General features: G+C 37.2%; 1 protein-coding gene across 1 annotated transcript in view; it reads left to right on the top strand.

Moving 5' to 3' along the window:
- SKAP1 (src kinase associated phosphoprotein 1) overlaps window positions 1-15,183 on the top strand; it is a 275,716-nt gene that overhangs the window by 55,980 nt on the left and 204,553 nt on the right. Inside the window, exon 3 of the mRNA XM_029929018.1 lies at window positions 3,867-3,892. Coding sequence (XP_029784878.1) covers window positions 3,867-3,892 — 26 coding nt within the window. The remainder of the gene's footprint in view (window positions 1-3,866; window positions 3,893-15,183) is intronic.

Genomic DNA, 15,183 nt, shown 5'->3' on the forward strand with positions numbered 1-15,183 from the left:
TTCAGTGAAGACCTAATTTAAAAACACAAATAGAATGCAACGAATATTGCATTGTATGTTAACCAACTAGAATTTAAATAAAAACTGGAAAATAAAATAAAAATACCAAACTGTGTCTCACATGTCATGTAACTGTACATTTTCTAGACTGCTCTACAGAGCAGACCATTAGGAAATTTTATTCTATTTTCATTTTTTTGAGGAACAAGTAAAGATGGATTTGTTTTGACTGAATGTGAAAATAATAATCATCAATATGGTTGCAGCATTTTCTCTCTGCTCATTCTGTGCTCATCTTTTTCCAGTTCCAAATATCATTTGCATGGACCAGATGATGTTGAGTATGGGTATTGCCACGGAGTGATAGCTTCCTTTTCGTATTGAAGCTGAAGCTTCAAAGGGAAGATTAAAGAAGTGTTTGTTATCTATCTGCACAGGCCTGATAGGAAATTCTCAGAGGCTTTTAGGATAAACGCAACTCGGTGTGTGGGTGGATGTGTGCGTGCACATGCACATGTGTGGATGCTTTCTCTTCTATATAATTCTATTGTGGTATTTGTATTCTGGTTTAAGATTTCTAGTTTCAGACTTATTGGAGTCTCTAGCTAAGGGATAATTGTTTTCAGAGTGAATAAGAATTAGAAGATGTTGCAGGATTTGACTAAATGCCTCTTAAAGAGCATAGAATTCTCTAGTGTAGGGTCATCTTTCCAAAGAATGTGATGAAGGCTATCCATAGGATATGTTTTATGAGACAAGATCAAGACTTTAAATGTGTTGTGTCCAGCAAACAATAATCTGTGGTGCCCTCCAGTAAGGGATGAGGTTTCTCATCTTTTCGCCTTGCCTTTTAGAAGTATCCTCTGTGAGCTGTGTGGTGGAGGCGTGTGTGTGAACCAACTTCTCGAGGGTCGCTACACAATTAAGGCGTAGGGTAGGAACAGGGGAAAAGGTAGGGTAGCAGGACTGTTATATACCTTATGCAAATGAAGGGAACTAACATTCCACTTCATGCCATTCCACATCAAGTTCTGCATACGATCTTTATTGACAGAAATATTTAATTACAGCATCATTAAGATTAAAGTGGATTTTGTTACTTAATATCAAATAAATAGACCTGCTACTTTATTTAATACCGTTAAGTTGAATTATTTCTTTGTAACCAGCCTTCATATGATACACCTATGATTGGCAGAAACAATACTCTTGGTGGAGTGCCTGGGTAACTCAGTCACTTGAATGTCTGACTTGATTTTGGCTCAGGTCATGATCCCAGGGTTGTAGGATCAAGCTCTGCATTGGACTCCATGCTGAGCGTGGAGCCTGCTTAAGATTCTTTCTCTCTTTCCTTCTGCTCATCTCCACCTCCTTTAAAATAAAATTTAAATATATGTATTATTTAAGATTTTATTTTTATTTTTGAGAGAGAAAGAGACAGTGTGAGCAGGGGAGGGTTAGAGAAGGGGGAGACACAGAATTTGAAGACAGGCCCCAGGCTCTGAGCTAGCTGTCAGCACAGAGCCCAATTTGGGGCTCGAACCCACGAACTGTGAGATCACTACCTGAGCCGATGTCAGATGCTTAACCAACCGAGCCACCCAGGCACTCCTAAAATAAAATAAAAAAATAAATAAAACATAAGCATTATGTGAACTTGTAAGATCTTCTTAACTAAAACGAGAATGCAGGAAACCAGGGCACTTTACCGTAAGTAGAGAGGGGAACTGAAGAGATGTGTGTATATTGCAGTATGGGTTGTGGGGGAGAAAGGACAAAAAAAGCAGTTGAGATCATCAATAACATATTTTGCCTGTTTAGTAATTTGCCAAGAGTTGGCCTTTTAACTGCCCCAGCATGGCTCCGTTTTCTTCCCTGGGTCAATAAATGGGAACCACATTGGTTAGCAAAGTTCCTGCTGTTGCCTTCGTATACATTTTGGCAAGAGAAGTGCACACATGTACATGCATGTGCGCACACGCACACACACCCATTCTAGTTTTTATTTATATTGAATTGGAGGTTGGGTAATGATAGGAATCAGGAACTAGAGCAGGGCCAGGAGAGAAGATGGAAAACAGCGAGAGAAGATGGGAAGTTGCTCATCCCTTTGATGGTTTGCTTGATTAGCTGTGTTTTATAGAAAGGAGTTCTGTGGAGAAAACTCTTCACAGTGGGAAGCTGTGTGGTCTGCTAGGGCGAGACTGACCCATCCTACTAATTTATACAACTTAAGTTACAGCCACTTCCAATCTTCATCTGCTTTTGTGTCAACATGGACACTCATTCCCAGCTGCTACTGCTTTCCCACCTCTTCCCCCCGTTATTCCCTCTCCCTGCAGATGTCAGAGCTGCCCTGAACTTTCCCTGCCCTGTCATCCAAGTATCCTACATTTCTCTTCACCTGATTGCCAGCTCAGAACTGTTCTGGGAAAAGAAAGGAATAAGAAAGTCAACCAGGAGGCGTCTCCACCTTCTCTTCCTTATCTTTCATAATTCCCCCCAGATTCATCTTGAATTATGGCAACATACTCCCCACTTATTTCCTTCTTCTTCTCCATTTTCTGAATTTTTGTCTTACAAAGAAAGAACCTAGATACTGGGATGATACTCTCTAAAGTAACCTCATTTTATTTCAGTTGTGGGCATGCTGGAAGACACTCCATTGTTACCTATGTATTGCCTTTTTCTTCATCTTTTTTGGGGGTTGTGGATTTCTTATAAGAATTTGATTTAAAAAATAACTCTGGGTTCTCTCCCAAGGGAAAAAAGGGCTCAAATGCACATACACACTCCTGAGATGTTAAGATGAGAATGGAAAATATTCTTTCTATTTAATTTAGTGGCATGGAATTCACTATGTCCATAGCAGGAATTAATGTGTGGTTACTATAAGCAAGATTAGAGTGTGTTGTGAGTGGGAGGTGAGAAGACAGAGAAACTACAGACGACACTTTTTGAAAATTTCACTGTGATGTGAAGAGAAAGAGGATAGCAGATGGAGGGATGTGAAGAAAGGGAGGGTTTGCTTTATTTTTATACAAGCATAAATACTGATGGAAAGGGCCACATTGAGAGGAAGAGATTGAATATATGCAAGAGAAAATCAATATAGAATAATGTAAGTTCCTGTGAAGGCAGGAGGAAATGGGATCCGAAGTACAGTAGACTTTTGTGGGTAGCTGCCATATATAACATTGTGTCTATGGGGGAAAGTGCTATTAGATTCCAAGTAAGTGACTTACAAATGATCCTTTCTGCTACTGCCATTTCATTAGGTTTATGACGTTAACCATTGCCAGTGATATCCCAAAATAAGAGAGGAGATGGAATGACACAGTGGATTTTAAGAGCCCCAGTCCTGGCACAGACACTCAAACGTTAGGTGACCTTGAGTCAGTTGTTTGGGTTTCAGCAGTAAAATTAGGAATTTATGCCTAAGAAGTATTTGAGGATATGTTGGAGGGTGGGGATACTGTTCCAGCAGTCATAACACCGGGAATGCCACTGGTATTTGGTGCCAAGGACCAGTGATGCTGATTGTCCTGTAACACATAGGACAGGTTGTCACCACAAAGAATTGTACCCAAAGCCTGTAGGATTCCTGATGAGAAACTCTGGACCATGGATGGCTAGGTAACCTCTTAGAACCTTTCCAGCTATATAGTCAAAATTGTCTGAGTTATAGTGAGTTAAATGCCACCTTCAGGCCACAGAGAATCTTTCAAATCTCAAGGACTACCCTTTGTTTATTCTCAGAGTAGGCAGTGGATTGACTGGTTATTGACGATTAAAAAAGCTTTTGGTGCTACATGCTGTATCTGCCAGATGTTTGACTTCTTTCCATTCTCTTCCTTGCATTTCAGGTACTATTGGGATTTTCAGCCCCAAGGTGAGTGCTTTTTGACCATTTATGGTTTTACACTAAAAATGTGTGGATGGTATTGTTTACTTCTGTGTCTTCTAAACAAGCTTCTACACAGAGTGGCATTAGCCATTTCTAAGGAAAGTTAGTGGAGTGTTTAATTAACCTTCACCCTGCTGGGCTCCCCTGCCCTGCTTTTTAGCAACAAGAGGCTGTGATGCATCTGCCTTCTGAGTGGATTGGTGCTAGATTATTTTATCAAACCAAAGCTATAATATGCTTTTACTCCTTGAGCTTTGTTAGATGTCAACAGGATCCAGTAGCATTCAAATAAAATGGTGGCCGAGTCTGTAATAAAAACCTTGGGAGGGCTCCAACTCCGCTAATCCTTCATTTGCTCCAAAAATAAATTCCAGTATGTTACCTCCTTGGTCACAGTGCTCTTCCACACAGCCTGCCTGTCTGGCAGCAGAGAAATGTCAGAAATGGAGTAGTGTTGAAATTCCCACTAGAACAGTGTTATCACATTTTAATATGAGCCTCTCTGCAGCCTTGGTGCTTCTAATTGCTTTCCAACCATTGTTTTCCTGCTTTTGCTTGATGAACCCAGCATCTGGCATGATTCTGAAAACTACAACAGACAGCTGTGTGCAAAATTAAAAACAAACAACAAAAAAGGACAGGATTAGAACATATTTTTAAAAGGCTCAAAATTGGATATTTTTTTTGCCTGAATTCAGTTTGAGGGGGTGTCTTTAAAGTATATGCATTTTTTTTCCTTTTTAGTACTCTGGTTGAGAATGTCAGAAACTTCATTCTGAATATTAATTCTTAACCTATTATAAATGGAGGGTTTTCATTTTTTCAATGAATCAGAGAATTTTAGATCAAGTTTGCAAATGGTTTTATTAACTACTTTGCTCTAAAACTGTTTTAGTCAATTGTAAACTTTACCAATTTTTTATGCTCTTAATATTGTCAGTATATCCATTGTCAGTGAGCAGTAATACCATAGAGAAATTCAAATTGTGAGGAGTGATACTAGTTTTATGAAAATTTTAATTTTCCTAGCTCATACTTGTAGTATATTTCAAGTCTATATAAGGTTTTCTTTAAAAAATAAACTGTAAGAAATAAATATTTACATTTTTAAAGCTTTGTGACTCTTGTAAGTTGGTCATAATATTTATAATATTTTAAATAATGGGATGTATTATTGTATATCTCACTGTCCTAAAGCATTCATGGCTAAAAACATAGACTTACATATAAAAAACATAGAGAATTATATGTAATAATATAGTAGTTTGCTTTGCAAAGTGTGAAATATTCTCTTCAGGCAATGGCCCTCTACAGTTCGGGGTTTAACAGATGTTAACCAAAATCCACAGGGGCTAGAACATGAATGTGAACTGGCAGAAACGAATGGAACTGTGAGAGTAGAATTAATTACCTAAAGGAGAAATAAAGAATTAATGTCAGAGATACAGCATAGTAATGTGTTGGGAAGAGAAGGTACTTTGGAGTTTAACACAGGAGACTAGATGGGACCCCAGAGACAAAGGGCAGATCTTACCAGATTCTTGTAGTGGTAGCATTGCAGTTACCTTCCCGTTTATAGCAACTTCTACACAGCCTTTCTCTCTTAGAGGACAGAGGTAGAGCAACCAACGAAAAGAGTTTACTTGGAATAGACAACTCTGTTTGCTTGGATATAGGTAGCAGATACTTTGCTCATTTGGAAGCAAATGTAAGGAAAGATCAAGTTGGAAAACCCATGTTTATGTCTTGGCCCCAGCCTTGAACTTTCCCCTAAGACAGTTTTTGGAAGGAGTATCTTTCACCTTGCTCTTTTGATTGGATCTTAGCGGATTGCACGCTTAAGAAACTGGTAGGGTGTGTGGGGCTTACAGGTCTCTTAAAGGTACTATAGGACATTTTAGGAATATGAAAAGAATAAGAATATGTAAATAAGAGAACAGCTGGCAGAAGACTTTAAAAAGCCCTGGAAGACTAGGGAGTATTGGGAAGGGAGTGAGAAAGGACAGAAATTATGGCCCCAAATTTTCTTATCATTTTTATCTATTGGCAGGGTCCTCTGCAGGAAGGTGATGGGATGAATTTTATTCACTCCATGCATTTGCCTAAATACACACTTGTGTTCTTCAGGATATTTGGACTAAACTAGAGTCTGGTGCTGGAAGGAAAATAGTTCTTAAATATAAAAGATCCCTTATTTTTAAATCTCTTTAGTAGTGCACATTTAAACATCTGGTTATGGGAAAGTCTGTGATGGGTTGGTACAATGTGCTGAAAGGGTAACCTTTAAACAAAGATGCTGGGGAGGATGGACTGCCCAGACATAGAGAAGACTGCAAACAAAATGTTTCTTATCCATCTTTCCATTCAATCCGGGTTTAATGTGGTAGAAGGGTGACCACTGAATAGTGTTACTGTTTTAGAGAAGAAACATGCAGTGGTAGAAAGAGCATGGACGTTGAGTCTTGACAGACCTTGTTCAAATCCCGTTCAAACCATTTAGCTAAAGGTCATATGGCCTCTATTATGCAAAACAGTTTGGAGGTTCCTCAGAAAATTAAGAACGGAACTACCCAAGATCTAGCAATTCTACTTCTGGGTGTTTATCCAAAGAAAACAAAAACACGAATTCAAAGATGTATATGCACCTCTGTGTTCATTGCAGCATTATTTACAATAGCCAAGATATGAAGTATCCTAAGTGTCCATTGATGGATGAGTGGTTAAAGATGATGAGGTATATGTATCCAAAGGAATATTACTCATTCATTAAAAAAAATGAAAACCCGCCATTTGCGACAGCATGGATCAACCTAGAGGACATTATGCTAAGTGAAATAAGCCTGTCAGAGAAAGCCAAATACCATATGATTTCACTTATATGTGGAATCTAAAAAACAAAATAAATGGGGGTGCCTGGTGGCCCAGTCACTTAAGCATCCAACTTCAGCTCGGGTCATGATCTCATAGTTCATGAGTTTGAGCCCCACATCAGGCTCTGTGCTGACAGCTCAGAGCCTGGAGCCTGCTTCTGATTCTGTGTCTCCCTCTCTCTCTGACCCTCCTCTGCTCACACTCTGTCTCTGTCTCTGTCTCTCTCCCAAAAATAATCAAACATTAAAAAAATAAAAATTTAAAAGAACAAATGAACAAGTAAAACAGAAACAGACTCATAGATCTAGGAAACTGTTGGTTATCAGAGTGGGTGTAATAGGTGAAGGGGATTAAGAGGCACCAACTTCCAGTTATAAAATAAATAAGTGACAGGAACGTAATGTACAGCATGGGGAATGTCGTCAATAATACTGTAATAACTTTGTATGATGACAGATGCTAACTAGAGTTATCATGGGGCCCATTTCATAACATATGTAAATATTGGATCACTATGATGTACACTTGAAACTAATGGGAGGTAGTATATCAATTATACTTCAATTTAAAAATAATCTATTGTTAATTATTTTAGGTGTGACAATGGTGTTCTGCTTATATATAGATATATATATTTTTAAAAGCCCTTATCTTAGAGAGATGTACACTGTGATATTTAAAGATAAAGTAATAGATGTCTGACATAGTATTCAAAATAATATGGGAGAGGAAGGAAGAAATGGGGTGGGGTATATATTAGACAAGATGGATCATAAATTGACTCAGGTTGTTGATGATGTATATATGGGGATTTATTTTTTATTTTTCATTTTTAATTTTTTAATGTTTATTTATCTTTGAGAGAGACAAAGACAATGTGAGCAGGAGAGGGGCAGAGAGAGAGGGAGACATAGAATCTGAAGCAGGCTCCAGACTCTGAGCTGTCAGCACAGAGCCCAATGTGGGGCTGGAACTCACAAAGCGTGAGATTGTGACCTGAGCCCCCAAGGTGCCCCACATGGGGGTTTATTACACTTGTTTGTCTTTTGTATGCATTTAAAATTCACCGTAGGGGCGCCTGGGTGGCTCAGTCGGTTAAGCCTCCGACTTCGGCTCAGGTCAGATCTCACATTCGTGGGTTCGAGCCCTGCATCAGGCTCTGTGCTAACAGCTAGCTCAGAACCTGGAGCCTGCTTCCGGTTCTGTGTCTCCTTCTCTCTCTGCCCCTCCCCCTCTCATGCTCTGTCTCTCTCTGTATCAAAAATAAATAAAACATTAAAAAAATTTAAAAAAAAATAAAATTCACCATAAATCAAAGATAAATAAAAAGAAATAAAGGTTGAGATTAATTTTAAAAATGTGACATTATTCTTATATTTTTATTGTGAGAACTATGACACTAATGCATTAGATATTTTATGTGCCTTGGACACAAAATACATAGAATAGTTAGCTTTTTTCAAAAAAAAATGCAAACTTAATGTTTAGGGATAGAAAGAGCATGAGTTTTGACATCAGACCTGAATTTGAATCCCAGCTCCTCTACTTACAAACTGTGTGAGCTATGGCAAGTGACATGACTTTTTCATCTACAAGATGTTCCTAATAATATCTACCTCAGAGATATTGTGAGTTGTAAGAAATTATGATATGATAACCTCAGGGGGAGTGCTTGCTGCTGGGTAGTCACTTACTCCACACAAAAGCGAAGTATTATGTTTATGTTTCAAAGTAGGTCTAAGAGAGTAAATTCATGCACAGAACTTAAGCAATATATAACTCATATCTTCACATAAAATCCATCCATTCCAGCTGAACCCTAGGGTAGGGCCATGTATGTATTTGAGAGGTTTGCATGTAAAGGATGTGTGTGCAGATTTTTTATTGGCAGGCCCTTCTGAGGTTAGATTGATGAGCCTGCTGCACTGTAATGTCTGAGACATGTTGAAGCAAAGCAAAGATGTCATTTAACTTCTCGTCTCTTACTATCACATACTCGGGGCATGTAGTTATGACAGCTACAAGAAGCAAACCATTAAAGCAGCAAAGAAACCCCATCTTTGCACTAAAAAAGGAGAAAAGGGTTTCCCTTTGAAGTTGAAGAGAAGTGTTTTTAAATTAATGGAGTGTACAGTGATTTTACTAAGTTTTATTTATGAAAATACTCTTTGCATTCATGCCAAAAGGCTTTAGCAGAGTCGTAAGTAGGATTTATACAAAGAAACACAACCCAAATTTATGACGTGTTTGCAACTGTAAGAAAAAGTCTGAATTTACAATATTTATAATTTATTGTTAAATATCTTTTCTATCACTATTCCCGGAATGCTAATATTTTATAAACACAAGTGTTGGTTATGAACCTAGAATATCCTAACCTATACTACTTTTTATAAAGAAACCTTCCAGAATGTTTTCTACGTCTTTTGGAGATTTAATAACGGGAAATGTACACAGGACGAATACTCCTGCCTTTGGCTTTAGCCCAACCTCTTAGCATCAACAATCTTGACAGTTGCTTTTGTGACTTGACTTCCTTTAGGCCTTTCCCCCTTTCCTTATTTGCTACATTTTATACAAATTAATCTGTAGAAAGTGGATATACACACAAGTTGTTTCTGAAGTTAATTACTGACTTTGATACCTTTTCAAATATTTTACTTCCTATACATCTACTGTTCGGTGGTTTGTTTTTTTTAAAGAGTGGACCAGTATATTTTAAAATTAATACACTATTTTGTAGCTATTTTCAAAAAAGTTAAGATTTTTTTAAATAAAAAGACTTTTTTCTTTTCAATGTTAAAGTTTTCTAAGATTTTTATGTTCTTTCTAAATGCCCTATTCTGCAGTAGATGATATTGAGACATAAGAAAAAGAATTGGAAAAAAATAAAATAAAAAGTAAAACCTATTGTTGGTACCCCCCCCCCAAGAAAAAGAAAAAGAACTGGATTTCATGCAGTTTGAAGGAAGAAATCATTGGAATCCAATGCTGCTGCCTTCTGTATTCTCTACACAACATGCTATATACAAGCATTCTTTAGAATAGCAAAGACTCCAAACAAGCTGAATGTCTAGCATTAGGGTATTAGGTAAATAAATTATGTCACATCCACTTAATGGAATATTACATACAAGTGAAAAGAACGTAATACATATATATGTGTAACATGTATAGTTCTCCAAGGCATATTGTTAAATGAAGGGCAGTTTGGACAAATAGTGTACAGTGCTCTGTGTGTTTGTACACGAGTCTTGTGCGTGTGCTTGCTTTCATGTATAGAATATTTTTGGAAGGATACACATGAATCCATGGACAATGGCAACCTCTGCTGGGGGGGGGCATCCATAAGAGTGGAAGAAAAAAGCTTTATTATTCATATCCTTTGGTAATACCTGAATTTTCACCATGTGCATATATTATTTTTAACTAAATATTGGTTAAGATGAGAAATGAGATAAATCTGTATGTGCGGATATGGAAGAACCTCCAAGATGAATGGATAAGAAGAAAAGCAGAATACAGAACAGGAAAAATGCTAACATTGTTTTTAAAAAATCTTCTAACACAGACTCTTGTTATATTGAGATAAAAAAATTTATAGAACACCCAGAAACCCTCACAATAGTTGCCTCTAGAGAGAACAACCAAGAGAAGCAAAGGAAAATGAGATTTCATTATATACCTTCCTGGAATGTTTGAAATTTTGCTCTGGGCATGCTTAACTTTTTTTTTTTAATCTAATAAAGAAGTTTACTATAGTTGAAACTGATAAATAAATGACTGCTTTAAGTATGATTAGTTTGGGAACTTTTGTTGAGGAAAAAATGTGTAAACAGTTTCTCTTGGAGATTATTATCCCTGGATGATACAGAAAAGTATGTGAGGAGTACAGTTTCTGAACTGGAAATTTGGACATAAGAATTAATCTACTTCAGGAATTCTGCTTCTAATGAACTTTCATGCTCTGGACACAAAATATTGAGAAAAATATGTAATGTGCGGTGAAGTGGAATACAGACTTTCTTGGTTTTCTGCTTGAAACTTCTGGAGTAAGTAGGTTAGGTCTTTGGACTTGAAACCCAATGAATTTGTTTGTTACTGAAAGCTAAATAATGTGATGGTTGAGCCTAATTATAAAGCATTAATTTTTCCCTGTGCTTCCCATCAACACATTCTTCTCTCAGAAACTTGTGTAATAGTTGTTGTTTACGAAGGTGGCTGAAGTATCACTAACACAGGGAAGGAATGGCTTAGATATGGGAAAAGGAATTATACGATATGCAAAATGAAGCTTCCAGTTCCTGCTGACTATTGTGAGGCAAAGAGTAAAAGAACCAATCTTCAAGCCTACCCTTGTCAGCGGATGTGTATTTACACAAACTTGCCAGCCTGACTCAGTTCTTGATCGCAGTTCATGTCCAGAAGGCATTTTCCTAAACTTAAAATGCAGTACCCACTTACCCTCCTAAAGATTTGGGCACTTTCCTTGTGTTAGTGATGCCCTAATAAAAAAGGAAAAATAAATTTTAAAAATAAGGAAATGCTCTTCCATGTGAAACTTCTGTTCCAAAAAGGACCAAACATTGAATGGAATTGTTGGTAGTGAGAGATTTGGGTTGTGGATGTTATTGTTATGTTTTCATACATGAACAAGAGTCTCTTTTTGAGGTGGGGTAGGCCTGGGGAGGCCAAACCTTGTCACCCTCTGTCATTTCAGCTTTCATGGTATTGGAGGTCTCTGTTACTCACAAAGAAAACTCACCTTCTCTTTAGTACGTTATAAGTCGTTTCATGTTCAGGAGCACCTGGGTGGCTCAGTTGGTTAAGCATCCAATTTCAGCTCAAGTCATGAGCTCATGGTTTGTGGGTTCGAGCCCTGTGTTGGGCTCAGAGCCTGGAGCCTGCTTCAGATTCTATGTCTCCCTCTCCCTGCCCCTCTCCCCCACTTAAAAATAAATAAACATTAAAAAAAGTCATTTCACATTTTCAGGCCTGCTAATCTTACCCATAGTCTATTCTTTATTATATGTTGTTTTATTTTTACTCTTTGGACTCTTTTCTTACATCTGGACTTAGCCCTATAGATCATGTAGTTCTGTTCTTCTTTAGCAGAAGATCCTGGGGTCCACTGGCCTTACGGTTTCTGTCAAGAAGAAGAGAGGTCCGTAGACTAACTGGGGTACAGTAGATCTGACAGTGCATCAGGACTGGTAGTGGGTGCTGAGGTCTGCTACAATTTGTTACTTGGGAGAAGGAAACAAAAAAGATGGGAGGAGAGAGCAGGATGAACCAATAGTAATAAAATTGCTGCATTCATATGTAATTATATATTTGTGAGGCATTTTCCTGCTGTGAAACTTAAAACATGATAGTGCCAGAAAGGAAATACATTCTTTAATTAAGCCAAATCAAAGCTGTATTTGGGTGTTGGAGTGTGTTGGCTCATTTTCTATGAAGCAGGGTAAAAATTACCCAGGATCCAATAAAATCAAACAGAAGATGCTAGAAAAATAACTCAATATATTGATATGAAAAAACACAAAGTAGGTACTATCTTTTGTAAGCATGAAATCCATGCCAAAAGGTGTTATTTTTAAAATCCCTGTAGGGACACCTAGGTGGCTCAGTCTGTTGAGTGTCCAACTCTTGATTTTGGCTCAGGTCATGATCCCAGCGTTGTGGAATTGAGCCCTGGGTTGGACTCCACTGAGTGTGGAGCCTGCTTGGGATTCTCTCTCTCTCTCTCTCTCTCTCCCTCTGCCCCTCTCCCTAACTTGCGTTAGTGCGCTCTCTCTCTCAAATAGAAAAATAAATAAAATTAAAATCACTGCAACAATACTATGACTACAGTAAATTTCAACCCATGAATTGAACCAGCTACTTCTTCACAAAATCACTGACCACATTTGGATTTGTTGATTAGTTCAATACCTAGTGTGGTTACTAGTGTTACTACTATTTATAATAATTGATACTTTTGATTATAGATTTACTTTACCAAAGTAAAGAAAAATACACTAATTAATAGCATATGCCATAAATCCAAGTCATTGACTATGATTTAGTATGCTTTGCCTTTGAGTAATGATCATGATTTACAAAGCATGCAGATTTGGAGACTGTACAGTTCAGTGGACTAGAACAAGAGCTTAGTAATCAGACGAGGAGGGGTCAAAGCCTAGCTCTGCTACTTATGAGTCGCTTCTGTGACTTTGGGTAAGTTATTTAATCTCTGTGTCTCAATATCTTTATCTGTAGCCTTGAGATAGTAATATACCACTGGATTAGCTTGGGAATTAAATGAGATAGTACATGAAGAGTCTTGACCTAGAGCCTGTACCCAGTAAGACTTCAGTAAGCTGTTGTATTTTTATTATTGCTATAGCTAACTTTCTCCTGTAAGTCAAAGCATGTTTAGAATTCAGATGAATAGCTTCATAATAAGAATTAAGCACTGAAAAATACAGTGGTCCAAGGAAAAAAGAACTCTGAACCAATAATTCCAGGTTATGATTGCCTAGTTGACATATGATAAATGCATTTATTTTACAGTATATTTATCCATATATACCAAATACTTAGGTTTACATGTTTTGAATTCTGTCAAAATCTCATTACAATTGAAAATATTCTAACTCAGCAGGCTGCATTTTAGTACCAGTTGAACAATAACAGTAGTATATAGAATGTGTTATTATAAAGCCAGAATGATTGCTGACAGGCTATAATTTGCTTTATGAAGTGTGCGTTGTCACATATACAATTATCTGGTTTATATTTGTTGCTGCCAGCCCTCCAGTTTGTTAATGTCCAGAAATTATGCCTCATGTGAAACCTAAGAAGGGTTAAAAATCTCAGCGTTTTCTGGTGGGGGAGGGTTAGGAGCAGGAGGGTTCACTTGGTGGCTACCTTTTTTTTCTTTTTTCTTTTTTTAAGAAATAGGACGATGCTGCACGCTGCAGCGCACCCTACTGGTAAAAATCAAGAACTGCATCATAAAAGACCACTTTTTTGAAGAAGGGGGAAAAAACTTTTTAGTTGGTTCCCATGGGCATTTTCCTGTCCAACCCCCCACTGACAGATGTAGTTCATTTTGGAAATATCATTAAGCTCTGCTGTCCTTTTGGTTTTTGGATTCACAGGTGATGTAATGACTGTGCTATAAGCATCTGATCAATTTGATTCCATTTCTTATCATTTAGACTGCTATTCTCTGCAATAATATCCTTAAAAGATTCTTAAAAAGGCTGTTATTCTCAGCATGATGAAAATAATACAATTAGTAAACAGTATCATCAGCTAAAAAACTTAACGTTAAGCTCAACTTATTTCTTATACATTCAAGATCTAGTTGGAGCAACTTTTTTAAAAGAATGATAAATGAAAACTTTCTTTACCTGGCCTATCATTTGTTCTGTAGACTTAATGACATTCAGTACTATTACACTCACTGCCAGGGCCTTGGGAGAAAAAAGAATATTTATACATTGAGTTATGGCTAGACGTGGTGGGGGGTGGGGGGAGATGGGCAGGACGTCAGACTATAGAATGGAGAAGAATTTGAGACCTTCACTACACATGGATTAATCACAAGAACTAACCACGCAAATCCAAATGGATATTTAGAAATCAGTGAAGCTTCTAAGATGTTCTGTGGGAAACAGCATACATTTTCTAATGCATGAGTATGTGCAAAATGTTATCCAATTTATAACAGAGGTGTTGACAGAACTCTAGCTTTGGTATTGCAAATGGGCTCCATAACATATTTACATGTGAGGGACATTTCACATATATGGACACATATGTCCCCTACCTGTTCTAGGTGGTGTTATATTCAATAACTTAGGTGAATGGTTATAATAAGCTGCAGTTTTTCTAATCTTACCTTAGTTCAGCTTTGGAAACTGCATTACCATCAAATTGATCTGTGAAAACCTGGCAATATTAATGCTGTGAAGCATGAAAACTAACTGGATTTGGATCAAGGACCTTTATTTATAGCATTTTCTTTCCGATTTATTAGTTTAAAGAGGGAGCTGTGTGTCTCATGGGTTCTTAAATATTAAATAGAGTCAGAAGTCGTGTATTCCCTTCCAACAGCAACAATAAAAACAACAAAAAAATTGTAGACAATTCTTTCTTAGTTTAAATTTCCCTATTTTATCCAGAGATACTTAGTGAAGGAATAGCAAACCCTAGGAATTTTGAACCACACCATAGGAACAGTGGGTTGCAGACATGAATAAAGCCTTTATAATATAGCTCACAATTAATTAGAAGCAAAAGATGATGGCTTCATAATAACATGGAAAAACCATTGAACCTTTACATGTCAAATAAGCAAACATATACTCATATGTTTTATCTATTTGTTAATTGTCATGTTACTTTTATGCTTA

The sequence above is a fragment of the Suricata suricatta genome, chromosome 17 (genome assembly GCF_006229205.1).
Source record: "Suricata suricatta isolate VVHF042 chromosome 17, meerkat_22Aug2017_6uvM2_HiC, whole genome shotgun sequence".
NCBI lineage: Eukaryota > Metazoa > Chordata > Mammalia > Carnivora > Herpestidae > Suricata > Suricata suricatta.